This window comes from Scleropages formosus, chromosome 21, assembly GCF_900964775.1.
Source record: "Scleropages formosus chromosome 21, fSclFor1.1, whole genome shotgun sequence".
Classification (NCBI taxonomy): Eukaryota; Metazoa; Chordata; class Actinopteri; order Osteoglossiformes; family Osteoglossidae; genus Scleropages; species Scleropages formosus.
Window position 1 is genome coordinate 8,106,695 of NC_041826.1, and position 27,982 is coordinate 8,134,676.

The 27,982-nt window shown below is 47.8% G+C and overlaps 2 protein-coding genes across 8 annotated transcripts in view; one reads left to right on the forward strand and one right to left on the reverse strand.

The window, feature by feature from the left end:
* The first annotated feature begins 984 nt into the window (after positions 1-984).
* Positions 985-7,227, forward strand: prkra (protein kinase, interferon-inducible double stranded RNA dependent activator). Its single transcript, XM_018728969.2, has 8 exons — positions 985-1,132; positions 3,105-3,274; positions 3,446-3,527; positions 3,608-3,686; positions 4,081-4,198; positions 4,567-4,661; positions 4,780-4,939; positions 5,090-7,227. Exons 1-8 carry the CDS (start codon positions 1,077-1,079, stop codon positions 5,251-5,253), a joined length of 924 nt encoding a protein of 307 aa, XP_018584485.1. The 5' UTR covers positions 985-1,076; the 3' UTR covers positions 5,254-7,227.
* Positions 7,228-7,254: 27 nt separating this feature from the next.
* osbpl6 (oxysterol binding protein-like 6) overlaps positions 7,255-27,982 on the reverse strand; it is a 46,354-nt gene continuing 25,626 nt past the window's right edge. For 5 of the 7 annotated variants that reach the window (XM_018728965.2, XM_018728963.2, XM_018728961.2 and 2 more), the window contains 14 exons: positions 27,096-27,264; positions 26,612-26,742; positions 20,936-21,043; positions 19,582-19,719; positions 18,067-18,154; positions 17,199-17,452; positions 14,732-14,869; positions 13,775-13,838; positions 13,384-13,462; positions 12,619-12,763; positions 12,260-12,404; positions 10,899-11,025; positions 10,364-10,486; positions 7,255-10,162 (listed from right to left, as the gene is read on the reverse strand). In XM_018728965.2, coding sequence (XP_018584481.1) covers positions 10,054-10,162; positions 10,364-10,486; positions 10,899-11,025; positions 12,260-12,404; positions 12,619-12,763; positions 13,384-13,462; positions 13,775-13,838; positions 14,732-14,869; positions 17,199-17,452; positions 18,067-18,154; positions 19,582-19,719; positions 20,936-21,043; positions 26,612-26,742; positions 27,096-27,264 — 1,818 coding nt within the window. In that variant the 3' untranslated portion in view covers positions 7,255-10,053. The remainder of the gene's footprint in view (positions 10,163-10,363; positions 10,487-10,898; positions 11,026-12,259; positions 12,405-12,618; positions 12,764-13,383; positions 13,463-13,774; positions 13,839-14,731; positions 14,870-17,198; positions 17,453-18,066; positions 18,155-19,581; positions 19,720-20,935; positions 21,044-26,611; positions 26,743-27,095; positions 27,265-27,982) is intronic. The other 2 variants (XM_018728966.2, XM_018728964.2) reach the window with 1 other exon arrangement.

Genomic DNA, 27,982 nt, shown 5'->3' on the forward strand with positions numbered 1-27,982 from the left:
TACTCCACAAGAACACCTGAATTTTCTTCAAACTGAAAAGACAAATGTCCTCTGTGTGACTGTATAAATGCGTAAATGATCCGAAATGGGTAAAAGATGGGTGGTGTTCATTCCTCCTCATTTCTGGGTAAAGATTAGCACTGCTTTTCAATGTTTCAAATGCAACACAAATTCTAAAACACTACGAGGTCATCAGTGGTTTTATTCGTTATGTATCTTTATGTTCATTAACGCCTTTTCACTACTAAAACACTATACATCGCTAAAAATTAATACGTTTTTGCGCTTATCCAGTAGCAATCCAAATAGTTTGTAAAATTTTAAGAAAAAATGGTAAAAACACAGAATTCTTCAAAAGTATAATAAAGTTGAGAAAACTGTAGAATTTTAAAGGGTATAATTATAAATCGCTAGTATTGCCAAATGAGGATATATGCTTATTGAACAAATCACATACATTTCAAGAACGTTAACTCAGAACAATGAACCTAGCCAGGGGGAATAAAAAAAAAAAAACACTCCAATAACCAGACATTACATCAAGACCTAAAAATATTACAATAATAATATAAACAGTAACGCCGGCCTTCTTATTCACACTCCTCGGCCCGATGGTGTTGCTTAACTTCTTTTTAAAAAAACTGAAAATATAGGTTTTTTTATTAGCAAACTCTGACCTCTGTATATGACATTTAGCCAACAGGATATATGCTTTTATAACTACAGTAAATACAGTATTTCCAGTCTGTGACCTGGTTCTGAAAGTTGCGGCTCCGAAAGCCACCCGCTGCGCAGAACCCCTCGTCACGGTCCTAGTGCACGTGCGTGATGCCGCAACACGTACGTGTTTGACTCTGGCAGCCGGGGTCGCGCGCTCCGGACATGACGTCAGCGCGACGAACTACGAACTACCAGCCCTCTGAGCGGCGCTGCGTGCTGTTGCTCGGGCGGCTCTAGGCCATCTAACCCGGAAGGTGTTTGTGGGGCGCGGATGTGACGCACGCAGGTCGCGCGGCGAGGAGCAGTGCGGAGCGGCACGCTGTTAAGTGCTGTGCTGCTGGGGACATGCGGGGAACATGACTGAGGACGGGTTCGCGCGCGCGGTGCTTACGAGCGGCCTCGTCGAGTCTAGGTCCGTTCATCAGCGCTCGGAGAGGCGCTGTGTGTGCGCAGATGAGTACACGTACACACACACACACACACACAGAGCACTCAGCGCGCAGTAAATACACTAGTTTAGACACGCGCCGGGTAGCGCGGGAAGCCCGCATGCCTCAAATTAAGTTGGGCTGTTATACTACTTGTTGTCAAGTCCGGAACTGCTGAGGGGGATAAAAAAAGTTAAGAAAAAATCGTCTCAGCCTCGCTGAATGATTTCTTCTTCATTTCTCTAGACTACATGGCATTTTTTTTATTTAACTTTGTCGCAAGAGTGAACGAAACTAGCCGCGGTGAGTGAGGACGTGAGTGACGTCGACTGTGTGTGTTGTGCGGAGCCGGAGGTGTGTCCTCGCGGGTTGGGCGCGCGCGGCCCTCGCATTGATTGATCATAACTTTGATCTTGTCCACGCGGATGTTGTTACGTTGATCTTCAAAGCGACAAAGTTAAATGCCATCAATAATTCATTCGAAATTCTCACCTTTCAACATATTTATAGCTGCAGCATCATAATCATTTCTGACTGGTGGCTGGATGCTGTCACTCATTATATACACATCAGTGTACTATTAATTATTATTCTAATCGGTGCTCAGATACAATAAGATCCCTCTGCAGCATTTGACTTATGGCTTGTCAGTTACAATACATTGTTTGCATAGTAAACAGTGTGAAGTTCAGCAGGTACTGTTCTGTCTAGAGCTGTTCCCTTGTAATCAAGTTCAAGTTGTTTTCATTGTCATTCCTCTATATAGCTTGTATACGGTGCAACGAAATGTCATTTCTCCGGAGACCATGGTGCAACACAGAACAGGTTGTTTGAAGGTTTGGAAAGGTTGTTGGTTTGAATCCCCCTCCTGCTGCTGTAGTTTTCGTCAAGGTGCTTCCTCCGAATTACTACACTAATAGTCTGCAGTATAAATGTTAAATCACTGTAAAGCTGATCGCCTTGCATTGCAAGTTGCTTTGGGCGAAGCTGTCCGATAAGTAAAGGATAATAGGTATGTTTTCCATTAACATCCTCAATGGTGCCAGTGAGGTAACATTCCACGTACCAATAGCTAGTTTCTGCTGCGAGGGGCCATGCACCACCCCGCTCCCTCCCGCTTCCTGGTACACATTGCACCTGACCCCCATGATGGACCTTGCAGGTGGTGGGCCCACATGGGCCCCCCCCCCACGATGCCTTTTCGGGCTGAGCCCGGCCCCTCTCGCAGAAAGGGATTGCATGCCCCCTCCAGGTAAGGGGAGAGAATTTGCCCCAGGTGGAGGAGTTTAAGTATCTTGGGGTCTTGCTCACGAGCGAGGGGAGAAGGGAGCGTGAGATCGGCCGCAGACCGGGAGCAGCGGCAGCAGTAATGCGGTCGCTGTACCGGATTGTAGCGGTGAACGGGGAGCTGAGCCATAATGCAAAGCTCTCCATTTACCGGTTGGTCTACATCTCTATCCTCACCTATGGTCATTAACTCTGGATAATGACCGAAAGAATAAGATCGCGGATACAAGCGGCCGAAATGAGTTTTCTCCGCAGGGTGTTGGGGCTCATTCTCCGTGACAGGGTGAGGAGTTTGGACATCGGGGAAGAACTCAGAGTAGAGCCGCTACTCCTCCACATTGAGAGGAAGCAGTTGAGGTGGTTTGGGCATCTGATAAGGATGCCCCCTGGGCGCCTCCCTTTGGAGGTATACCAGGAACGGCCAACTGGGACGAAGCCCCGAGGTCGGTCCAGGACCCGCTGGAGGGATTATATCTCACAGTTGGCCTGGGAACGGCTGGGGATCCCCCAGGCTGAGCTGGAGGAAGTTGCAGGGGACAGGGGCGGCTGGGCCTCTCTGCTCTCCCTGCTGCTACCGCAACCCTTTTAGGACAAGCGGGACAGAGGATGGGTGGATGGATGGATGCTCAATGGTAACAGTGGGTTCTCTTATTCATGCCTATGCTGCAGCTTGATGGTGCAGCAGCCAGTGACCCAAGGAAAGACCCCCATCCAGATCCTCCACGAGTATGGCATCAAAACAGGGACAGTACCAGCGTATACAATGGAGAAGGCCGAAGGAGAAGCACACCAGCCCAACTTTGTCTTTAATGTCGCTGTAGGACATATCTCTTGCACAGGTCTGTGTTCAGCACTTCAGAGCCTCGGTGCCATTTGCCGCTGAATGCGGCTCGATTCTTTAGCCACGGAGTCAAACCTGTTTGAAGATAACACTTTTCGATTGCAAAAAGGAACTGTGGAGTGCTGCTTGATCTGGAATTTGAGGAGCTCCGTCTGTCCTCCTGTCACAGGTCAAGGGCCGACGAAAAAGGCGGCAAAACACCAAGCTGCGGAAGCTGCTTTGAAGGTTTTACAAACGGAGTCGGGGAAGAGGTGAGTTTTATGTCTCCGGTTAAACTTTGACGTGGGGTTTTGTACGCATGTAAGTGCCCTTTATCTCTGTTTTCTTGCAGCCTCCATACAGTGAAGGTGGAGGACGATGGTGTCTCGCCAGAGCCGGTGGAGCAGTCCAACCCCGTAGGGATTTTGCAAGTATGTAAGACAGCAGTTCTGTGGTTTTGCAGTTACTGCTGTTGGTCATTGTCACTTTTTGCTTGAGGTGTGTCTCTCTTTAAAATGTAATGGTTAAATATGAAAATGCCATAATAATAACGCTAATGTGACATCCATCACTCGGTCATGGTCTCTTTCAATGACAGAGTATAATAAGCTCTTTTCATAGTTTTTTTGTTTGCAAATATTGTCCAACTATACTTCATAATAAACAAAACTTATTAAACTGAAGTACGAGCAGTCAGCTCACTTTTGTCACATCACGTTTGATTGCGGCATTCTTTTCATGCCTCTGTTGCAAGGTCAAGCATGTTCTGCCTTAAGTTACTTGGATCTTGGAAATTTGACAGCCCCCATGTGTTGTGTCCAACAGGAGCTTGCGTTGCAGAATGGGTGGCGCCGTCCCGAATACTCGGTTTGCATGGAAGTTGGACCACCTCACCAAAGAGAGTTTACTGTGACCTGTCGTGTAGAGTCCTTGTTGGAGACCGGTGAGTGACGCCTGCTGAACTGAGTTTAGGAGTCTGCATATTTATATTCCATAGTGCTTTAGCTTTGGTGAAGACAAGGGCATTTCGTTCTTTTTCCACTGGTGTAAAAACAGCATTCGCTTCTATTCATTTATCTGATGCTTTTCTCCAAAGTGACTTAGAAGGTTAAGCTACTTACAGTTGTTTACCTGTTTATACATCTGGGTAATTTTTACTGGAGCAATTTAGGGTAAGTACAACGCTAGTACAGCCAGAGTTGGAATTTTTACTTGCGACCTTTGGCTCTAACCACTTCCCTGCGAGCTGTCCATTTCCGCCACATGTGGTCATTTTTGTGAGCTCTGTAATGTAACGTCTTTGATTTCCAGGAAATGGAAGTTCAAAAAAGATGGCAAAGAGGACTGCTGCAGAAAAGATGACAGCGAAGCTTCACAGCCTCTCGGGCTACCCCGACATGCTCTGGGTAAGTGAAGTGTCTTGATTCGAGCTGCTTCAGAAGACTTACACTGTGCCTTTTAAAAGACAGACGGTCACACTGCCAGAGTGCTGGAGTTGTTGCTGATTTGAGCCTCTACATACAGGCAAAGCCCCGTATCAGGCTGGATTGCTTGAGAAGCTGCACGGGTGAAAAGATCTCAATGCTGAGGAGGAATCCCCTCAGCATTCCCAACACAGACTATGTGCAAATGATGCTGGAGCTGTCCCAGGAGCAGGGGTTCGAGGTCACCTACTTTGACATCGGTGAGTTCCCTGCGGTGTGCAGGCCCTGGAAAACGTTCCCTTATCGCTCCTTAGAGATAGTAGAACAAGACCCACTTTCCGCACAAGCGTACTGCTTAAATTGTTAGCGCAGGTTGACATAACGTTGAAGGTGCCCGGCTTTTCTCTCAGAGGAGCTGACGGTGAGCGGGCAGTACCAGTGTCTGGCGGAGCTGTCCACATCCCCGGTGGCTGTGTGCCACGGCACCGGAATCACTTGCAGCAACGCGCACAACGACGCGGCCCACAGCGCGCTGCAGTACGTCAAAATCATGGCCTCCAAGAAGAGTTCCTGAAGTGAGTTGTGCTGCGATCGTTACAGCCGGAATTCTTCACAGGAACGGGGTGTCAAGATCAGCGTGTGTTCCTGGCACCGCATCCTTTTTAAATAAAACCCGAAAATCAGTTGCACGTAGAAGTTCGACCCATATCGTATTTATGTCATATTGTAAACATAACTAGTGGGCATCTGCATTTCTACTCAGAAGTTCAAGCAATATTTATTAGATGAATTTTTTTTTAAAGAAATTGCTTTTTGCGTTTTAACGTGTTGCACAGTTCACTGGACCTGTAAAGTGGCCGACGTGTATTGAGATTCATGGTGCGGGTGTGTGATCTCATGCTAATGTATAACTAATATTTTTTAACTGTTCTTCACAAGGGCCCTCGTGAAGCTACGTCACTTTTTAGTGACAAGTCCCTCAGTCTTAACAGACTAATCTTAGTTTTCCATTAGAGAGACCTACATACCAATTTTGGCGAAACTGTCTTATTCCGAGGCTGTGCCTGTTCCAGCTTCTTAAAAACTAGGTGAAGGTCACCAGCACAAAGAGTCTTTGATCAAATACTAACATCTAAAATTGGCTCTATAATATGTGCTTCTTACATTATGCCAACTTACTGTCGGCATAAAACAAAGATGAGCAAGGTTTTTGCTTCTTTTAATCTTGAAAATTAGTCTCTCGGGGCCTCATTATTTTTGCACCTGCAAATGTACCGCAACAGATGAGGTTGTTTGTAGTGCTGCAGTTGTGGTGAGAAACTGCAGCGCTCAACTTAGAAGCAAGAATAGCATCAACAGGAGGGCACGTGCATGCCGTAGACAAGGTGATCAACGCTTTACGTACTTATTTACTGGGACTTTGACTACAGGTAGGTCTGTGCTTAAAGCGGTGGTGTGTAAAGGAGCAAAAAGTGCAGCGATGACCTGTTTCAGCACTTTTTGTTCCTTTACTTGGTGTCTGGCATTTGAATCAGAAGTGGTCACATTGAAATACCATGGTGATAAAAATGATCTACCCAAGCAGTGCTTTTGATGAAGTTTAACTTGTGTAAAAAAAAAAAGAGAAACCTCATATATACGAGAAGCATTAGATGCGACTATCTTCATCAGGTAGCTTTGAGGAAGGAAGTTTGCATGTGTAGTCATTGTGGGTCAGTGCATTATCAGCAATAAGCCTTGGGATCCAGCCTTACCTTCAGCTGTTACTTGTTACCGTTTTCTTCTGTATGGGAATATTTTTGTACTATGTGAAGATTGTTTTGATATTTTTCCTGTAAAGAGCCTCTGATACAGTTGGTGCATTAATGGACTCTGCTTCTTGTCAAGTTACACAAGTCTTTGTTCCTTACACATTTAAATATTTGCTTAAATCAGAGAATGCAACAGTTGCCAGTAAAACTCTTGTGTCATCTTGCTGCGAGGTTGGCAATGAAGACCAGCTGGGCCGTTTTTTTGTTTTATTAGAACAAGCACTATATAGCAGCAGTGTACAGTGTTCATGAAAAGATATGTAAGTATACAATTGCACTTCTTCAGAAGGAACCCATCAGAAAGTGGATTTACTTGACTAAGCTGAGAGCCCTACACAGCATCAGGTGGAAATTTTTATATTTAAAAATGAAAAAGGAAATCCTAACCATCCTTATGTAAGGCATTCACAACATTCATTGGCAGGCTTTTTCCCTTTGCACATGCAATTAACATGGAAACAGATGGATTACCCAGAGGTCCAAGTGGTTTCTGTGCAATATTGTCATGGAGCGTGAATGTGGCGGGATCCTTTGCGCTTTCCTCCTTTCACCTCCCACTCCATTACGCTTCCGCTGTGGGAGAAGCGCAGCACTACGACAACGTGACGAAACGACAGCTCGCGTGTAGGTTTCAAGTCTTCTGTTCTTCCAGCAGCGGTGGAATGCCAGTAGGTGAGGGGTGGCTCGAAAAATGCTCTACCTGCAGTTATGACCACATGGTACACTTCCCAGTTCTTTGCAAAGAGTTTTTTTTTTTTTTTTTTTAAACACCTTAATCTAAGCTGAAGTGGAACATCATTGTCCAAAACCTTTTCTGACAGCAACGCTTTAAGGTGAACGGATGGAGATTGTTAGTATAGAGCAGAGGGACAGAAGCAGATGGCTCAAGGTACCACGAAACAAAAAGTAGGTGCTGTCTTTACCGGTGGGGGAGAGCGCGCAACAGGGTCCCCTCGTGAGCGAAAACCTGAGGTGGCTCTCACGCAAGGTCTCATTACATGCTGACCACAAAAACCATGCTGCAGACCACGTGGAAAGGAGAGCTGAACACTCAGCAGTCCAGCGACAGCACCAAACGCTCCCCATATCGTATCGTGTCACGTCACACCACTGCCAGTCGGAGGGCAACAATTTACCGCCCTTCGCTGTACTTCTCAAATGATTGGTTATGGTTATTCCGTTGCAGTTAGACAGGTATTTGGAAGAATGTACAGTTGGCCATTCGGTTATGAAGTACCATGTTTTACCTCAAAATACAGTGCTTGTAGCATTCTTTTCCCACACTGGTCTACGCTACTGTAGCAACGCGTATTCGTGTAAGGGGTTAATAAATGTGTTAAGGCACAGCAAGTTGAACTGTTGCTGAATGAGCTACAACTGTTTTCTAATATTTTGGTATTTTCTCAACAATTACAATGAAAGGAGGAAACTACTGAAGTATGGACTTTGCGGTAAAGTTCTTACCAGTTATACTGATGGAAATTTTCCTGTAGCCACCTGCTCACACATGCATGTAAGGGTAAATAAAATAAACTTCTTCCCTCGTTATCCTTGCGGACACCGAACTGCTCCCGCCTCCCCCCTTCCCAGCTGCACGCTGTATTCCAGGTGAACTGCTGCTGCTTACAAATTGGAACAAAAGCAAAGTAAAAGCCACAAAAATCCTGAGTCCCTTAACTGATACAGTGTGCAAACTACATTATATTTGTTCCCGAACAATGAGAGATTGGTTTGCCTTCTTTTACAGTAGGCACAGTACTGATCTAACTTTATATTCTTGGAGCCTTAAATCATAGAGAGCTATATACTCCTGGGGGAAAACTATGGTAATTTTGCTTAACATTCAATTATTTGAATTCACACCCTTTTGGCTGTGTGTAATTTCAGTAACAAGTCTGCTGTTCTTCACATTAGATGGCGTAAACAGGAATTCAAGTTCATACCTGGTTGCGTTAAGTCACAACAGAGTGTTTTAACACTCTCGAGTGTCGTCTCGCAATCAATCGGAAGCGTTCTGGCCGCCGCACCTCCAACCTGTCCTCCTGACTCTTGAGAACTGCAACCAGAACCAAAACTAACTGCATTCCGCTGGTCGGTGCTGCACATCATTTACGGGTTAAATTCCTTCCAACAGGTAAAAAAGGTTTCCTTTGCCAGAGTGAGATTTCTATCTGACAAGCACAACAGACAATGTAAACACACAAAGTGTGTTTTCTTCTCCTGTATAGTTGCCAATAAATAAATGGCTACTCGATGCAGCTGTGTTTCCAAATGAACACCAGGAAATACACATTGCATCCTGTCAAGCTCATACTTGAGGGGGGTTTGGGTCACTGCGTCTCCACAGACAGACTACCGCTCCTCACTTTCACTCCTGAGCCTCTGTACCGCAAACCTTTACAGTCCAGCAACACACAGTCGGAATCGTTTACACAGTGGAATATTTGATGGGAACGATTCAGGTCATTTACCTTGTTCAAGGGTACTACAGGAGTGTCCCTGATGGGATGTTCACCAGCCACCATTACATTCCAAGTCTTTAACCACTGTGCCCCTTCCTGCACGGGGCCATGCGATGTCCGCTTTCCATCACTTAGGTAACAGTATTAGTAATAGGAGCTGTTTTGGCTGCTGGGGGTAACAGAGATGGTGTTTACATTCCTACTACTTTCTTAGCCGTTTCTAGACATGACACACTGCAACATCACTCATTCTTAGGCTGGTCACTGACCGCCACTGAACTCTTTGGATGGGAAGAAATTAATAAATTATCAGTATACGACACTACAGTATAGTGGCACCCGCAGCATAAGAGACTAAATTCTCACTGATTGTTCAACTTCAAGCCGACCGAATGCAGCTCCCGTCTTTCGGCTTTTCAAGGAACGCGCTCGTCGTCATGGTTACCGCTTGTCCCGAGAGAGAACAGCTGTGACACAAGCTTGACTTTTCAGCCTTTCTCATCTCTAAAATAAATATGAATTATTCCACCGTAACAAATATGTTTGATTTGTGGAGTGTTATCTAATGTTAATTAGCAAAATTAAATATTTTACATAATTATTGACAGTGTTTTAAAATAGTAATTTCTCTCTCACATTTTCCGTCAACATAAATTACGCTAAAGAAAGTTGCCCCGGTAAACATGCAAGGTTAATTTTTAGCTACGGATGCGATGTCTCAGTTGCCCAGTTCGGGCACCTGTCGAAACCAGAGCGCTTTGACAAATCCAGTGGATTTTTTTCTTCCATTTAAAGCTTCCAGTGAGCTTAGTGGTACCAGGTATGTTGAAAGCAATGCTGTTTTTTTAAGGCAAAGACGTACTCAGTAGCTGTTACAGCTTCCGGATCAGCGTACGAGCTCTGACGGCACTCTCTCAAAGCCGCCACGGGACACGTTGGCTTCAGTGAGAGACGCCGTCGACGCACGGGCCCAGATCTGCAGTACCTTTCCCTACGTACGACTCCGCGGTAACAGCAGCAGAGGAGAGCTTTTGGACCCTTGTGCATAGGTAAGAGCCTCTTGTTAGAGCTGATGATATGTTGAGCACTGTCGTATGAGCACTACCAAAGCTGGGGGTTTTCCAGTTTGCCGAAACCTGGGTCTTTGCGTAGCTCCCAGTACGTGTTGTTAGAGACCCAGCGCTCCCTCTGGTTGGCGTCGATCACCTTCCTGTGGGCGGAGACGAGATGGGGGGGGGGGGGGGGGGGGGGGGGGGGAGTGAGGGAAGGGGGCAGAAGCGGAGTACCCATTCCATAGGATTCTGCCCATTTGTGAGGCAACTGGGACCGAGGGCAGCAGGTCAGCCCAACAGACCCCCGACTGCAGCGGGTGCACCAGGAGCCCCAGCCCAAGAACGCACGCTGTACTCACTTGAAGAACCGCGGCTGGTGCTTGATGTTGTTCTCCTCCAGCCACTTCCTCCTACTCCGCTGCAGGTCCTCGATTCTCTGCTTCTCTGTGGTCGCCAGCTCTATTTTCCCCTCCTCCAGGTACCTGTGGTGCCAAAGGAGTCTCCAGCTTTCACGTGCGTACGTACTTAGAAAGCGTTCACACAGAGACGGAACGCTGCCATTCGACAGAAACAAAACCAAAAGGTGGAAAAGCCAGAAAATTCAGCACAACTGCATAAGGACTGTTGGACATAATTCCAACAACTGCCATCTAGCGCCCCCTGCCATATGCCCAGGGATTCTGAGATAGGCTCTGGACCCCTGTGACCTCGCTCAGGACAAGTGATTACTGAACATGGGCGGTTGGATAATCCCAACGGTAAAACCACTTGACTCCTGCAGGGGGCAGCACTGTACAGAGTGCCTCCGTGACACCGAAGACCGCAACACCGCGCAAAAGTATCCGGAGGCCATTCGGCAAGCGTGACTTCGTTCTGAGCGAAGAGGCCACGCACCTCTGATCCGGTCGGAAGCGAGCGTCGGTGGACGGCAGCAGGTCCTTCATCTCGGGACACAGTTCATTAAGCTCAATAGCAAACCGAGTGAATCCATAGTACAGCTCGTAATCCGTGGGCATGGAGCCTGTTGAGGGAAAACGAGGTGTGCGTTTTAACGAGGCTCGACAGATTTCATCCGTTTGTAGATTTACACCTTTGCGGAGCCTATTTACAATAAAGCACTGCTTTATGGTGAAACAGAAATGCGCTATAATGCGAAACCTTTTTGCTTCCCCCATTACAGTTATTCCAAGCGTGTCTGAGTGTGTTTATGTGCCAGTGAATGAGTGTGTGGTTGTTCTGCAGGTGACCGGTGTCCCATCTGGGGTGTAACCCTACCTCACGCCCTGTATGCTTCCAGAATAGGCTGTGGACCACTGACAGTTGTCACTGGAAAGGCAGTAATTGATAACGGACAGATTCTGTTCTCTTTTGTTGGAGTTTTTCTTTTTTATGTTTTTACTGATTATTTTTAAATAATGAGTTTTATGGTACGCTTCTCTGCTTCGGATACCTTATCCCATATACCTTCCTTACTGAAAAGAACTTTGAGGATTTCAGTTTAAATGTGCTATATAAATGAAGTTCTAGATTTTTAATGACAGGTACAAGTTGCACTGCCTAACAAGGCAAATATAACTGCTGTAATCACTTAATTCCTCGCTACTGATTCTCATTTGTTGGAAAACAGTGATTCTCAGTCATTTGTGATATTGCCTTTCAGGAGAATTCTGTTTTATCACTTCAATTTCAAACTCAAATGTCTTTTTTTGGCTCATTATTGTTGTAAATGACAGTTGTATATTATGATTAAAAGAATCACACACATTGTCAGAACCGCTCGTCCCAAACGGGGTCGCGGGGAACCGGGGCCTACCCGGCAACACAGGGCGTAAGGCCGGAGGGGGAGGGGGCACACCCAGGACGGGACGCCAGTCCGCCGCAAGGCACCCCAAGTGGGACTCGAACCCCAGACCCACCAGAGAGTAGGACCCAGTCCAACCCACTGCGCCACCGCGCCCCCTTAAAAGAATCAATGGGTTTCAAATTCTTAAGAGCAGTCATAAGACTACAGGAGAACCCACGGTACATGTGGGCTGGGGTCTGCTGTTCCTTCGATCTCCAAGACTTGCATTTTGACTTGAGATGCCTGTTCTCGTAAGGTGTTTGCGCGAGTTGACAGATCACTATGCAAACATTAGGGTACAAATTGCACGTGCTTGTCAAATTCTATTGGCACGAGGATCCGTTATTCAAAGAAAGCTGGTAGGTTGTTTTCTCAAGGTTGGATGATTACGATGGTACTACGATGGCAGTACCTGGTCTCCAGACACACTTGGCCGAGGGGGGCACTCCGCAGTAAAGACCTTCGTGCCACTTTCCGAACAGCCGGTGCACCACTTTTCCCTCCTGGTCCATCACAAAGCCCTGCACCTCATTCACATTTGAGCTCCAGTAGTTTCCCTGTGGGACAGTGATGAGCGATGACCAACACCTCCACGTTCCATCGACTACAAGACTGACAGAATCAACATGTGCAGGCCTTATGTAGAGTATGGAAAAAATTCAGTTAGAGAGAGTAAAAATTAAATCTAAGTATGTAGGATGCTGACAAGATTTTTAGTGCCTGATATAAGGTGCTCCCTGGCAGTACATTTCGATTTCAGCTGCCTGTTACCTTGATGAAGGTAAGCTTGCAGATGCAGGTGCTGCTCCTCGTGTTCCTGATGGTGATTTCTCCGTAGTGCTCGATCCAGCGCCTCCCGCTCAGGATGTTGTGTATGCAGGTGGTCACTTTATTCCACTCGTAGTGGTCGCCAAACCTGTGGGGCGCGGAAGTGGCCATTACTGCGGAGGCCAAGCTCAGGTCAGACATCATCATAGTCATTGCCGGTCGGTGGCTTGTCTGGCAATCCAACTGAATAAAAGGGACCTGGGAATAAAAGTATCTATAGAGACTCCAAATAACGTTTGCAGAAGAATGTCAGACAGCACGGCAAAAACTGTACCCGTGAAGAAGAAGTGAACCACAAAGCTGCATACAGTTAACACCGTCCAGTGATTTGGAGGGTCCCTCCCGCAGACCTGCAGGACAACTGTGAGCGGTAAGAGCCTTCTAGTTCATTCAGCAGTTCTTGCACTCATTTCTTCTTCTGTAAGTACCTGCTTTCGAACATGAACACGAGGGCATTTTTCGCCCTGGTTTCCTGGCTGTCTCCAAAAACTTCTGGAACAGTGCAAAGTTCATTACTACAACCACTTAAAGTAGCGTAATGAGACTGGTGTGCCATCAACTGCTGCTCGGGAGGATGAGCAGACAAAAAAGAGAGACGTCCACAAACGGGTAAGAGGGTACCGGATAGGAGGATTACTCGGAAGCGAGGGGGCAAGAGAGGCGTTGCCCGTGTGCTACACCGGGAGGACCAAGAGCCTGCTGGCTTACCTCGGCAGCATCACGTTGACTGTCCCAATAGGCAGGATTTCCATGGATTTGCCCCAGAACTTGTTTTTCCATCTCATATCTGGAAACCAAGAACAAAGAAGAAAATCAGCTTTGGAGCCAAACAATTGGCTGCTTCCACTGCAGACTCACAATGTCTGTTAAATGACCATTGTAATGGTGGAGCCAATGCCCTTTCTTCTGCTTTCTCTATAGCTAAAGCCAAGGTGGATCTAGCATGCATTGATTTTCTATGAATGGGCTTAAATCAGACACCTAGCATTAAATCACACTCCACAATGGAGGGTCCATAAATGACAGTTTCCGCACTTTGATGCACTGGTAACAAGACAGATGAAGTCGCAGGAAATAAGAGCAACTCTGGTGATCTTACCTTGCCAGTAGGTGAACTTCTTGGACTCACAATGACAAGCAGAGACGGGTGGATGGTGGCTCACCTTGACGAACAAGCAGACACAGTGAAATTGCACATGACTATCTAATTACAGTTATCGGCATGAAGTAAAGCCTTCACCTTCATCTCATTACCAGGGGACCCTCACAGTCCGACTCCAAATGAAACAGCGCAAAAAAAAAAAAAAAAAATTTCTACCTTTGAGACAGTCATACTCTCTCCCTTTTAATATTCTAACATAATTATCTGCACGTCTGATTCTCCAGTCAATTACAGTGTCGCATTTGCAAGGAGTCATTTTCAAGTACTGTGCTTTTCATTACTGCAGTCATTGAAGTACTGTGGTAAAGAGGCTCTACTGACTGTAGTCCACAAGGAATACTGCTTGACAACGGTTCTCTATTTCAGAAAATGAGAAAGAGGAAATGTACAGTATCTGGCTGTATTTCATCAATTATGTTTTACTAGGCTCAGGGTACACAGGCTGTATGTAAATATGCAATATAAGGCGGGCACGTTGCAGAAAGGCCAACGACATCCTATGTTATTTAGAACATGTGTTTCAGCAGCGAAAGGAACACGGTTGTGTCCATATCTTGCGGTCTGACGCAGATGTCAGCGGTGCTCCAACTGAACACGCTCGCCGCTGGGCATATCGCTCAGCTGGGACCCGGACGCAGCTTGTTTTAAAACCGACAAGGACGCAGGAGGAGAGGAGAGCCCTGGAGATCCAGCAGAGCAGGGGCATTGTGGGAATGTCGCTACTGCAGAACTGCAAACCCCAGGAGCGCAAAAATACCGAGTGCTGCGGATGGCTCCCCACCCCTGGCTTTTTTAAAAACGCATCTCGTCCACGTCTTTGCCGTTTAAAAACATTATTCTTTATGGACAATTCCTAAATTCCTTCCTGGAAGGCATCCTTCAGCTCCAGCGTACCTGTTCGGAAAAAAAGCACAGGCCCTTGTCTTCCCGTATACATTCGTAGGTCTCTCCGAGAATGGGGTTGAAGGGCTTGCTTCCCGCTCGGTAGTAGGTGGAGGAGTACCCAGAGACTGCAAAAGCAGCGACAATGACCTTGAGGAGAAGAAAGCGGTCATTACTTAGGCATACATACAGAGCAGCTGTAGGAGAGCACACTACAACAACAGGCGTACCTGGCAAGAACACACCTAACCGTGGCCCTTCAGGACAAGCACAATTACAACTAATTTTGTTCTCTAAACATATGGTTTTGTCCCATGAAACCGAGGCTTAAATTATAAGCTACAAGGAACGGCAAACCGCCCACCCCCATTCAAAAACCGCAAGAGGGACGCTACGCCGATACGTCAGCCGATGCCCGTCGCTGTCGTCCAAATAAGCGGACGATATACAAATCTAATACTCGGAGCAGAGGAGCTCAAAAATAAAAATAGCCCCTGATGTGTATGGAGAGCGAGTACAAAAAGAGTCTGTTAAGGAAAAGGCCTATTAAGGAATAAAAGGGATCAGAGGATGTTCCTGAGAGGCTCGGGGAGTGGAAGCGCTCATCCCCCGTAGCCACACTCACGCTGCAGCTCTCTATTAAGTGAGCTGTGAATGGTATTTCCAGCAGGGAATAATTGGCATCGTTCTGAAGGCACGGTGCACAAACGAAAATCCACTGTTCGTCCGAGCCAGCGGGGACAGACATTCGATCGTTTGGCAGTGCTCCGGCTCGGCACGCCGATGCGCGCGTGGCTACCGGCCACGCGCAAGGAATCCTGCAATCCCATTCTGCTCTAGCGGTCCTGGTTTCCTTTCGGTCAGGGGTGTGGGCAGGGGAACAGGCGGACAACCACTGCTGCTACAGAACTGCAAAGTGGTACTCTGGGGTTGACGTGCGCCGTTTCTCAGGAGATCTGATCGGAATGACAGCCGGCCGACAGCAGACAGCTCTCTGGGGCTCACGGTTCACAGGAGATCATGTCCTGCTTTAGGCCATTGATGTGCCCAACAGTAGAGTCCCTGAGGCAGCGCTCTGACAAAGTGTCCTCCACAGGGGCAACATGCATCAGCGACTTTATTTTTGTGTGTTAAACTTGTGCAGGGACAAGTGCAATGTTCCATCTAAAGACCACTGGTAAGGAGCATCTCCCATCACTGAAGGCCTGCACTCATGGCTAAACTGGGAGGCCATGCAGAAGGTTATTTACAGCTAGTTTCGATAGAGGATACAGGTATAGGTACTAGTACTGTCATTTTATTTCTGCTTTAGTCCATAGCAGATCTAACATTTTACTATTTTCACATGCGGAACAAAAGTTTTCGGGAACAACGGACAGCAGCCAAAAAATGTCAAAGTTTGCAAAGCAGGCTGCTTATTTTAATGTAATTTTAGTTTTATTCTACTTCCATTGTTTTTTTTCAACATATATATGTGCATATTTATTTACGATTTCATATAAAACACTGTATGCAATATATGTATATATATACTGTATTCATACGTACAGACACACAGTAAACAAAAATACAAAATGTCAGGAAAAACTGATTTTCAGAGCAAGAAGCGTCCCCATATAGTCTATTGTTCCGAGGATGGAATGTACAGCTGCATGTGTTTACTGGTGGAACTTCCACATTAAGACCCTCCATGAGTTTTTTTTTGTTTTATAAATAAATAAATAAATAAAAAAAATCAGGTTACCTGCTCCATTAAACACTTATAATTTTTTTAAGAGAATCATAAGTGTTTAATGGAGCAGGTAACCTGAATTTTTTTTTTTCTTTCTTTCTGCCTGCCACTTCTCTGCAAAACAGATTACAATGTCATTTATTTGTTCATTTATAGTACTGTGCAAAAGTTTTAGGCACCTGGGGGGGAAAAAAGTTGTGAAGTGAGAATGCTTTCAAAAATAATGCTCTTTATTAATAAACTTTCTACAAAGCTTAGTAACCATCCATCGTCAACAACCGCTTGTCCAGAGCGGGGTCGCGGCGGGCTTGGCCGGGTCCCGCTCTCTGGCGGGTCTGTTGTTCCGAGTCCTGCTTGGGGCGTCCTGTCCTGGGCGTGTCCCCTCCCCCCTCCGGCCCTGTGTTGCTGGGTTAGACTCCGGTTCGCCGCGACCCCACTCAGGACAAGCGGTCTCAGACGGTGCGTTTGTGTGTGTGTGTGTGTGTGTACTTTAACGACATAGAAAACCCCCACTGCAATACTGTAACTTTCTGCAAAAGGAATGTTTGGAAATCTAAAATATGCTCTTTCCCATTGACGCTAATGCAGAAGACGAATAATTGTCCAAAACGAATATTTTTGTGAAAAATCTAAGTGCCTAAGACTTTTGCACAGTACCGCGAGGGTTTGATTACGTACCATACGCGCGCAGGTTATGCGTGCAGGGCGGTGTCAGCTTTAAGCGTCCCGCCTCTGTTGAGAACGTACCATGCGCTCGTAGGGGTTCTCCGTCTCAGCAGCCTTGTCCAGGAGCTCGCTGTACTCCAGCTCCTCACACATGTGCTGCAGTGTGTTGAGTGGCTCGTTGAGCTCCACGGGCATAGACACCTTGGACAGGTCCTTGCCAATGTTGTTCCTCAGTATGTTCCACAAATTGATGTTACTGGTGTCAGGAGAAGGGGCAGGGAGGCAGGTGCGGCGTCCGTTTCGGAAGGCCCCGCCTGCCAAATCGCCGTTGGGCACTGCAGTAACAGCACACGTGATCTGAACTGTGTCCATTAGACGCTGTAAGCAGCGATGTAATTTACTGTAATGTTCTCTCCATTGTCGCTTATAGCTGGGCACTTCAATAAGCTATTTCAAGCAGTGGGACCATAATGACAACAGATTTTATGGCTTTACGACATATGCCTGGTTTACCGATGCCACTGCAAAATTATTGCAAAACCAAACAGCGAAGCTGGTTTTCAGTTTTATCCACAATTTAGGTAAAATGTACATCTCTGTTAGACAGCTTTTAATGAAGAATGACAAGACCACATTAAAGAACGCAAAGAACAAACCAAACACTGTAGCCGATTAACAAGGGTAAGGACTCTGTTCATTTTAGACAATGAAAAGAAAGCCAGCTAGAGAAACTGCTAGCGCTAAGCACTTTCCAACACGCTCTGCAGTGGCTGGACGCACCGCTCAGCTAAGAGTGGCCCTCCGGGGTCAGTCCTGACTTGATGAAAATGCGCTCACGCAGTTCATGCGAGGACCCTTCCATCACAGGGGCTTCGGATGAATGCAGGACACAGAGGAGAGCCTGGCCACAACAGGCAGTTCTGCGTGTGTGTTTGGGTAGGGTGCATACTTTGCCTGGAAATGTTATCCGTCACGCTGGCGTTGTCCTCTGAAATGTTATCGCTGACGTCACTGATGTACGACTCATCATCTGATGCCTGGAGAGAAGGGGACGACAGAGACGTTGTCTGAAAGCCGGATCTGCACACAGCAGTTACTGACAACTGGCATGGACACTGATTGGATTTGCATGCATTCGTTACACACGTTCACACACACACACACACACACACACACACACACCACAAGTTCTACACGACAGACGTGCATTCTCATTCTTTGCCTTTCCCAAGCAGAGCATAGCGTAGACTAGCAGGCCATCAAAATCTCTTCGATAAGCATCATTACCGTCTCCTGCGCCGTTACCTCGTTACCGAAATCTGAATATTGAACAAGCTCAGTTACAGACAGACTTTCGGTTCCAGTTATATTAGTAAGTTGAGGGCCCAGTGTATTCACGAACATAAAGCTGTGCCTAAGCTGAAGACATGTTGAGACGGACAGAAAGATTTTCCCAGTACGTCCACAACCGACTGAGATAAAGCAGAGTCCGGGGCTCCACGTGACGGCTGTTTAGCGCTACAAGCGCTGTGATACAGTGGATAATCCATTAACTACTGGCATGGGTCAGTCCTCAGTCAAAACGGGGGACACTGGCTCACAGAAGTCCAGGGAAGCACATTAAGTTCTGAACAGAGTCAAGGCTGCGGCTGTATTTTACACATCATTAGGCATTTGCAGAGGGCAACATTTAATGGCAATGAAAATGTCAGCTGCAGGCCAAAGTAAGTGGCAATAAGGCTATTTAAACCCAAGCGCAAAGCAACTAGCTTTCATTCACAGTCATGACATGTCAAATCCAAGCCAGTAAAATGGACACAATGCAGGTTTTTGGACTTTTAGTGGTGTGTATATATAAAGTAACAAGCAAAGCAGCGCTGCTGTCTCACAGCGCCTGGGTGGTGCGAAAGGACGTGGGTTCAGTCCCTGTGCAGTCTGTGTGGAGTTTGCACGTTCCCCCCGTGTCTGCGTGGGTTTCCTCCGGGTGCTCCGGTTTCCTCCCACAGTCCAAAGACATGCTGTCCAGGTTCCCCCATAGTGTGTGAGTGACAGAGAGTGTGTGTGTGTTCCACTGATGTATGGATGAGTGACCCAGTGTAAGTAGTGTATCTAGCAGGGTAAGTCATCGCGGTGAATAAGGTGCGTGGACTGATAACACTTCACAGAGTTCACTGGAAGTTGCTTTGGAGAAAAGCATCTGCTAAATAAATAAATGTAAAGTAAGTGTGGGAGATTGCTCAAACTCACAGAGCCCATGTAATATCTACAATAAAGTGAAAGCTGAACAAAGCCTTAGTGGCCATTCGAAATGTCAGTCTCACATTACTTAGTCCCCTAGACTGAGATCATTATCTGCTGACCAACCATTCCTGCACCAGGCCCATCAGTAACGCTTCGGTCGAGTTGCTAAAGAAGCTCCAAACTCCAGACACGGCCCAGAGTCCCCCCCAAGCGGCCTCCTCACCTCATTCTCCGATGAACTTGCGGATAGAAGCACCTCCTGGGCATCAAAGAACTCCGACACGGACTCGGACATGGAGAGCCTGCTCTCGTTGGAGGTCTGCTGAGCGAGGGGGACCCCTGCGCAGGTCTGGTCGCTGGCCTGGACCACAGGAGGAGATGGGGCAAGGCAGACGCACGTGAGATGCCACGCCACAGCGCAGAGTACAAAGCAGAGAGGACACCGTGTGGTTAAGGACTTCCATTCTCGTTTCCGTCGGAGCGTCGCTTCTCTTTACGGCTACACACGGCTGATTGCTCGGTTCTTATTCTCCCGTCCTAAGTACAATTCTAGCCCCAGCTTGTAAACACAAGCACCCACCTGCAGTCAGGTAACACTGCTGGAGGTCAAAGCTGTTTGTTCCACCGCAGCCCAGAAGAACAGGATCTTATTGGAGAAGTTGCGTTGCCGTGAGCAGTGAGGGGGAGAAAACCCCGGCCATCACGCCCACCTAAGAGAACGTGGGCCGAAAGAGTCGCCCACGGCTAATGTTGCACGCTGCGGATTCAAACCCAGATCCCTGCAGTAGGGTGGATGGCAAGATACTAACATGCCACAGTATTAAAGATTTCTGGGATATTACATCTATTAATTTAGCCGACACTTTTCTCCAAAGTCACTTGCAACGTTAAGCTACTTACAACTATTTACCCATTTATACCGCAGAATAACTTTTTTGTATGAGCAATTGAAGGCAAGTACCTTGTTCAAGTTGAGATTCAATCTTGGGTGCTACGAGTACAGGGCAGCAGCTCTAGCCACTACGCCACCTGCTGCGCCATTTGAGGGTTTGCTATATGAGCTTTGGGAGAAAACGCACAAAGCTCTGCAGCCCCCAGCACCAAATGAACATACGAAGCGGGTGTCTACTGATGACGGCATCGGATCCAACCTATTTTGACCTTTAACAGCTTTTGCAGTCTTTCTATCCCCTGTTTACACTGATCACTGAGTCAGCATGTTACCGTGGTTATTTAACAGTCACAACTCAAGCGATAATGGACAAAGAACCCCCTCATCTAACTGTCAAGGACTAGAAGCAATAATGGAAAGCTTACTGACAAATACAACAAGCAGCAATATTGGAACCTTTTTAAGAAGTCTATGGATGGCATCCCAGCCAAGAAAATCATGCTGCGACAGCATCGCTGAAGTACATCATCACATGGTTGAGGTATCCACTGGCCTCTATCGATGGGCAGAACTTGTCTTCATATGAGCAAGGAGCAATGGCGAGGACAGTTCCAAGTGAAACTCTCCAAGTGAACATCGTGGTAATGCATATAGCCTAAAGAGAGGGAAACGGTTGGTAGTGTACCTCATCAGGGCTGGGAATGATATTCACGCTGACCACTTGCTCGGAGAGGACGGACTCAGAGTGGATGCGGCTCAAACGGGTTCGGAGCTCTGCATTTTGGGTCAAAGCCTGATAAACAATTACAGCACATTATCAAACTGGATTTTTTTTTTAAAGAAGTACCCCAACTTCATGTTTAATTCATTGTTATTTCACAGACAATCACGACAAATGGAATAATGTCATCTACGTGTCTGCTACTTGAGCCTTTCTTCAAATCAGGCGGATATACGAGTGTCGAATTCTAACTGCAGACAGCGACACTAAATGTTGTTCAGTAAACAGAGGCTCAGAAACGTTATCGACTACAGTTCTACTTCTGTTTACGTCCGCAAATAGCCAGTATGCTCTTAAATAGGGTTACACTCCTACTAGGTAAGATCCTGTAAGATGATCATTTAGGTATTTATTTATTTAGCTGACACTTTTCTCCACAGCAACATACACTGGTAAGGTACTGACAACAAATTTACCCATTTATACAGATTGGTCATTTTCACTGGGGTAATATAGGGTGGTACAGTAGGAGGTGGGCTTAAAACCTATGACCTTGGCTCTAACCATTATCCTCTTCATCTTACTAGATTCACCCCTTGAGGAATATATCACATTAATCCAAAAAAATTAAGACATTTTATCTTTTGCTGCAATGAGGAGACCGCAAAATATAAAATTCCATTATGATGCATATTTCTGAAGCTCAGAGCCGTCAATGTCATTATACTCCCAGGAAGGAAGTGCCCACCTCAGTGCAAACGCACACTATTATTCTACGATCGTGGAAGACTATCTGAAAAAGAAGCAGTATTAATTACTCAAGGATAACGAATCTTGTGCCACTTTTTACACCGATTGTGGGAACTCTCGAGCGGTGCGTTTCAATTTAATCACCGACACGCTAAAGGAAACCCAAAGGAATGGAGATAATGAACTTCCTTCTGTATCGAGTTTCATGCAGAAGGTTGCTCTTTTATTCCCCATTACACTAAAACAGGAATCCTGGGCTGATTAACTTCCTGCATCGGGTCCTCGACTCGGCTTCATTATTTATTGAACAGGATCACGTGCGGCCATTATTGTGTACCCACATCCTGCCGCTTCCGATTTCACCGCTTCTTCAAACAGAATGTGAAGCACAGACCACGAAGCAGTAAAATGCAGAGCTGAGACAGCTCTGTTTTTTTTTTTTTAAATACAAACAGTCAAATGAGCACCTGAAACACAAACCCAATGTGCAAAGCCAGAAGCCACCGGGCAGCAGATTCAGGAGCTTCCGTATGCTGAGGCTAGAACTCCTATATCACATGGGGACAATCTTTAACTCTTCTGACCCTAGAAGCCAACAGGACCACAAAAAAAAAAAAAAAAAATCTATCTCCTCCGTGAACCGCCACCTTATCGTGGTGGAGGGGTTTGAGTGCCTGAATGAGTCCAGGAGCTATGTTGTCTGGGGCTACATGCCCCTGGTAGGGTCTCCCATGGCAGACAGGTCCTGGATGACAGACGAGACAAAGCGCGGTTCAAAAACCCCTTATGACAAAAAAATCAAGGCGTCCGTTTACCCCGCCCGGTATGGGGTCACCGGGGCCCCACCCTGGAGCCAGGCCTGGGGGGGGGGCTCGCATGCGAGCGCCTGGTGGCCAGGTCTATGCCCACGGGGCCTGGCCGGGCTCAGCCCGAAGCCACAACGTGGAGCCGCTCTTCGGTGGGCTCACCACCTGCCGGAGAAACCATAAGGGGCCGGTGCGTTGTGATTTGGGCGGTGGTCGGGGCCGAGTGCCCGGCCGACCCAAACCTCGGGCGCCAACTCTGGTTTTTGGGACTTGGAATGTCACCTCACTGGCGGGGAAGGAGCCTGAGCTGGTGCGGGAAGTTGAGAGATACCGTCTAGATATAGTCGGGCTCACTTCCACTCACAGCTTGGGTTCTGGAACCACTCTACTCGATCGAGGGTGGACTCTCCACTATTCTGGCGTTGCCCAAGGTGAGAGGCGGCGGGCTGGTGTGGGCTTATTAATAGCCCCCCAGTTCAGCCGCCATGTGTTGGAGTCTACCCCGGTGAATGAGAGGGTCATCTCCCTACGCCTTCGGGTCAGGGAACGGTCTCTCACTGTCGTTTGTGCTTATGCGCCTAGCGGCAGTGTAGAGTACCCGGCCTTTTTAGAGTCCCTGGGGGGCGTGCTGGAAAGCGCTCCCACTGGGGACTCTGTCGTTCTACTGGGGGACTTTAACGCCCACGTGGGCAGCGACAGTGATACCTGGAGGGGCGTGATTGGGAGGAACGGCCTCCCTGATCTGAACCCGAGCGGTGAGTTGTTATTGGATTTCTGTGCTAGTCGCGGTTTATCCATAACGAACACCATGTTCATGCATAAGGGTGTCCACCAGTGCACTTGGCACCAGGACACCCTAGGTCGGAGGTCGATGATCGACTTTGTAGTCGTTTCTTCTGACCTTCGGCCATATGTCTTGGACACTCGGGTGAAGAGAGGGGCTGAGCTGTCAACTGATCACCACCTGGTGGTGAGTTGGATTCGATGGCGGGGGAAAAAGCTGGACAGACCTGGCAGGCCCAAACGCATAGTGAGGGTCTGTTGGGAACGTTTGGCGGAGGCCCCTGTCAGAGAGGTCTTCAACTCCCACCTCCGACAGAGCTTCAACCAGGTCCCGAGGGAGGTGGGGGACATTGAGTCCGAATGGACTATGTTCCGCTCCTCCATTGTCGGTGCGGCTGTTCGGAGCTGCGGCCATAAGGTCTCCGGTGCCTGTCGCGGCGGCAATCCCCGAACACGGTGGTGGACACCGGAAGTAAGGGATGCCGTCAAGCTGAAGAAGGAGTTCTATCGGGCCTGGCTGGCTCATGGGACTCCTGAAGCAGCTGACAGGTACCGACGGGCCAAACGGAGCGCGGCTCTGGCAGTCGCCGCGGCAAAAACTCGGGCTTGGGAGGAGTTCGGTGAGGCCATGGAGGAAGACTTTCGGTCGGCCTCAAAGAGATTCTGGCAAACCGTCCGGCGACTCAGAGGGGGGAAGCGGTGTTCCACGAACACTGTTTACAGTGGAAGTGGTGCGCTGCTGACCTCAGCTGAGGATGTTCTCGGGCGGTGGAAGGAGTACTTTGAGGATCTCCTCAATCCCTCCGACACGCCTTCCGTAGAGGAAGCTGAGGCTGGGGACTCGGAGGGGGACTCGTCCATTACCCTGGCTGAAGTTGCTGAGGTAGTCAAAAAACTCCTCGGTGGCAAGGCTCCGGGGGTGGATGAGATCCGCCCCGAGTTTCTCAAGTCTCTGGATGTTGTGGGGCTGTCTTGGCTGACACACCTCTGCAGCATCGCATGGAGTTCGGGAACGGTGCCTCTGGACTGGCAGACCGGGGTGGTGGTCCCTCTTTTTAAGAAGGGGGACCGGAGATTGTGTTCCAACTACAGGGGGATCACACTCCTTAGCCTCCCTGGGAAAGTCTATGCCAGGGTACTGGAAAGGAGAATCCGACCGATAGTCGAACCTCGGATTCAGGAGGAGCAATGCGGTTTTCGCCCTGGCCGTGGAACACTGGACCAGCTCTATACCCTCACTAGGGTGTTGGAGGGTTCGTGGGAGTTTGCCCAACCAGTCCATATGTGTTTTGTGGACCTGGAGAAGGCATTCGACCGTGTCCCTCGTGGCATCCTGTGGGGGGTGCTTCGGGATTATGGGGTTCGGGGCTCGTTGCTACGGGCTGTTCGTTCCCTGTATGACCGGAGCAGGAGCTTGGTTCGCATTGCCGGCAGTAAGTCAGACCTGTTCCCGGTGCATGTTGGACTCCGCCAGGGCTGCCCTTTGTCACCGATTCTGTTCATTATTTTTATGGACAGAATTTCTAGGCGCAGTCAGGGAACGGAGGGTGTCTGTTTTGGTGGCCGCGAGATCTCGTCTCTGCTTTTTGCGGACGATGTGGTCCTGTTGGCTTCATCAAGTCAAGACTTGCAGCGTGCACTGGGGAGGTTTGCAGCCGAGTGCGAAGCAGCGGGGATGAGAATCAGCACCTCCAAATCCGAGGCCATGGTTCTCAGTCGGAAAAAGGTGGATTGCTCCCTCCAGGTTAGGGGGGAGTTGCTCCCTCAAGTGGAGGAGTTTAAGTATCTTGGGGTCTTGTTCACGAGTGAGGGAAAAATGGAGCGGCAGGTCGACAGACGGATCGGTGCGGCGTCTGCAGTAATGCGGTCATTGTACCGGTCTGTTGTGGTGAAGAGGGAGCTGAGTCGTAAGGCGAAGCTCTCAATTTACCGGTCGATCTACGTTCCTACCCTCACCTATGGTCATGAACTCTGGATCATGACCGAAAGAATGAGATCGCGGATACAAGCGGCAGAAATGAGTTTCCTCCGCAGAGTGGCTGGGCGCACCCTTAGGGATAGGGTGAGGAGCTCAGTCACCCGGGAGGAGCTCGGAGTAGAGCCGCTGCTCCTCCGCATCGAGAGGAGCCAGTTGAGGTGGCTCGGGCATCTGTTCCGGATGCCTCCTGGACGCCTCCCTGGGGAGGTGCTCCGGGCTTGTCCCACTGGGAGGAGGCCTCGGGGCAGACCCAGGACACGTTGGAGAGACTATGTCTCCCGGCTGGCCTGGGAACGCCTTGGGGTTCCCCCAGAGGAACTGGAGGAGGTGTGCGGGGAGAGGGAGGTCTGGAGTACTCTGCTCGGACTGCTGCCCCCACGACCCGGCCCCGGATAAAAGCGGAGGAAGATGGATGGATGGATGGAAAAAAATCTATTATCCTAAAAAGTATGGATATAGTTTAAATTTACATTTATTCATTTAGCAGACATTTTTCTCCAAAACAATGTACATCTCTGGGAAATTTTCTTTTTGAAAAAAGCGAATTGCACAAAGAGAAGGAGAGGTCTGGATGCGGACAAGTTTACCGATTGAGATTTCACGTTCAAGCTGTAAGATGCTTAAAAATACCAATGCATTTGCAAAGCCTGTAATCTTAAAACAAAGTCCCAACACATTCCTTCTGACGATCCCTTTTGAAGGCCACCATTAAAATCCTCACAATTTTAATATTAACTCAGATGTGAAGTTATCCAGGGACCCAAGTTCACAGTTACTGACTGCTACTTTAAACCTAGAACGCACTGAACGACCAAACCGTCCAAACATTTACATTTATTCATTTAGCAGATGCTTTACTCCAAAGCGACGTACATCTTATCAAACAAGCACCAGCGCTGTGTCTGCAACAACACACGAGCTGAAAACCTTCCATAATCATTGATCAGAAACCATGTTCTGCATTGTTTCTGACAGCGTGTTGTCCGGGAAGGATTTTCCCAGTGTACATAATGCAACGAGGTTAAATTTACCATGTCTGTAAGGACAGTACTATAACCATGCTGTGAGTCTGCCAATGATAAACATTTAATAAACATAAAATTAAAAATAAACACCAGTGCATCCTATGTATTAGGAGGCAGAGACAGGAAGGTGTTAAAGAAGAGTGGTGTTAGTACATCTGTTACAGTTTGCCGCAGATACGGCGCTGCCATATTTACCATAATGTGCACTTTGAGGTAGACAGATCACCCAATGCGTATCAACGCTACCGAGGGCTTCACTGACTACACAAAAACCACGGCAGCCTTCAGAGTAGCTCACCTGGGATAAGGACCTCCTCAGAGTCATAATCTGGGCTGTCTGTCCCAGTTTCTCCTGGTCAGAAAGGACCTGCTTGATCTTCTCCCTCTCAATAGCAACCGTATTGAAAGCCGACTTCAGGAGAGAGTGAACTACAAAGAAAAAAATATATATACTCAAAAGTAAATATTATAAGAACATATCAGCTTTCTTTCCTTTTGTTAAAATAATTTGTTTGTTCCACGTCCTTCATACTTCTGACCAGGTACATGGTGACCAGTGTACCAAGGTGGTAGGTTACAGTGCAGTACCTCCACTGAGGGACACGAGGACGCATTACACAAAGCATTAACATGTGTTCAAACACTAAGAAGAATAAACAAAGAAATCTTTTTAACCCCCTTCCCAACTCCATCTGCTCCATTTCCAGTCGACAGGGTGAACGGGTGAATATGAATAACATAACGTCAGCGGCTGCTCTGTCCTGCTCAGCTGCGCTCTCTACCTTTCTGGGCGATGAGACAGAAATCCTCCTGCAGCTTGATGTAGTCTGGGGGGCACTCGATGGCATCAGTGAGGCGAGGCCCCGGACTCGGGAAGTCCACCAGGTCTGCGCACAGGTTCGGGTTAGAGGAGTGCAGCCTGACCGGAGACATGGTGGCACTGAGAGGGACCTGGAGGATGATGGAAATGGGAATGGTGGAGGTCAAAATGTCACCCTTGCACAGGCTACTCCGGCAGCGTCACCTGTTACGACCGTGGGCTACGGGGAGGTGGGTGGGGTGCTTGTGAGAAAGTTAATGGTGAAGGCAGGAGGAGGCTTTACTGCGTTCCACACCCACCACCCGAGAGAGCGCCCTGTCCAGAAGTCGAAACAGCACGCAGGAAAAATGAGGTTTCACCGCAGAGTGCACAGCAATGGAAAGAAACAAGTTGTGTTTGTGCCATGAAAAGGGGTGGTACAGAACAGAGCTCACCGGGCAGATACCGAAGTATTGCACATCAGTGACACTGCAGAGGAAAAGGTCTGTCCCACATGGCTTCTACCATGTGCACATTTCATATAGCTTTGTGAGCAGCCTCAGCATCTCACAGAGCTCCACAGATGCACACAGTGGCCTCCGCAATTATTGGCATCAGTGATGAAGGCAATCAAAACAGCAGTACAACATAAAGGGCACAGATAAAGATGTATATGTCATCATGAGGATGGGAATCAGACTCTGTGTCAGGGAAGGAAGGTCACCAAGTAGTAGAAATACTTCTGAAACCTGTATTTCTGAAGGAAACCCTCTTTCTCAGGTTTGAATTTTTGACTGAAAGAAGTTCATCTTCCTGATGACATGCAGCTATTTTCATTTCTTTTTTATTAAATCAAAGGTGCCAATAATT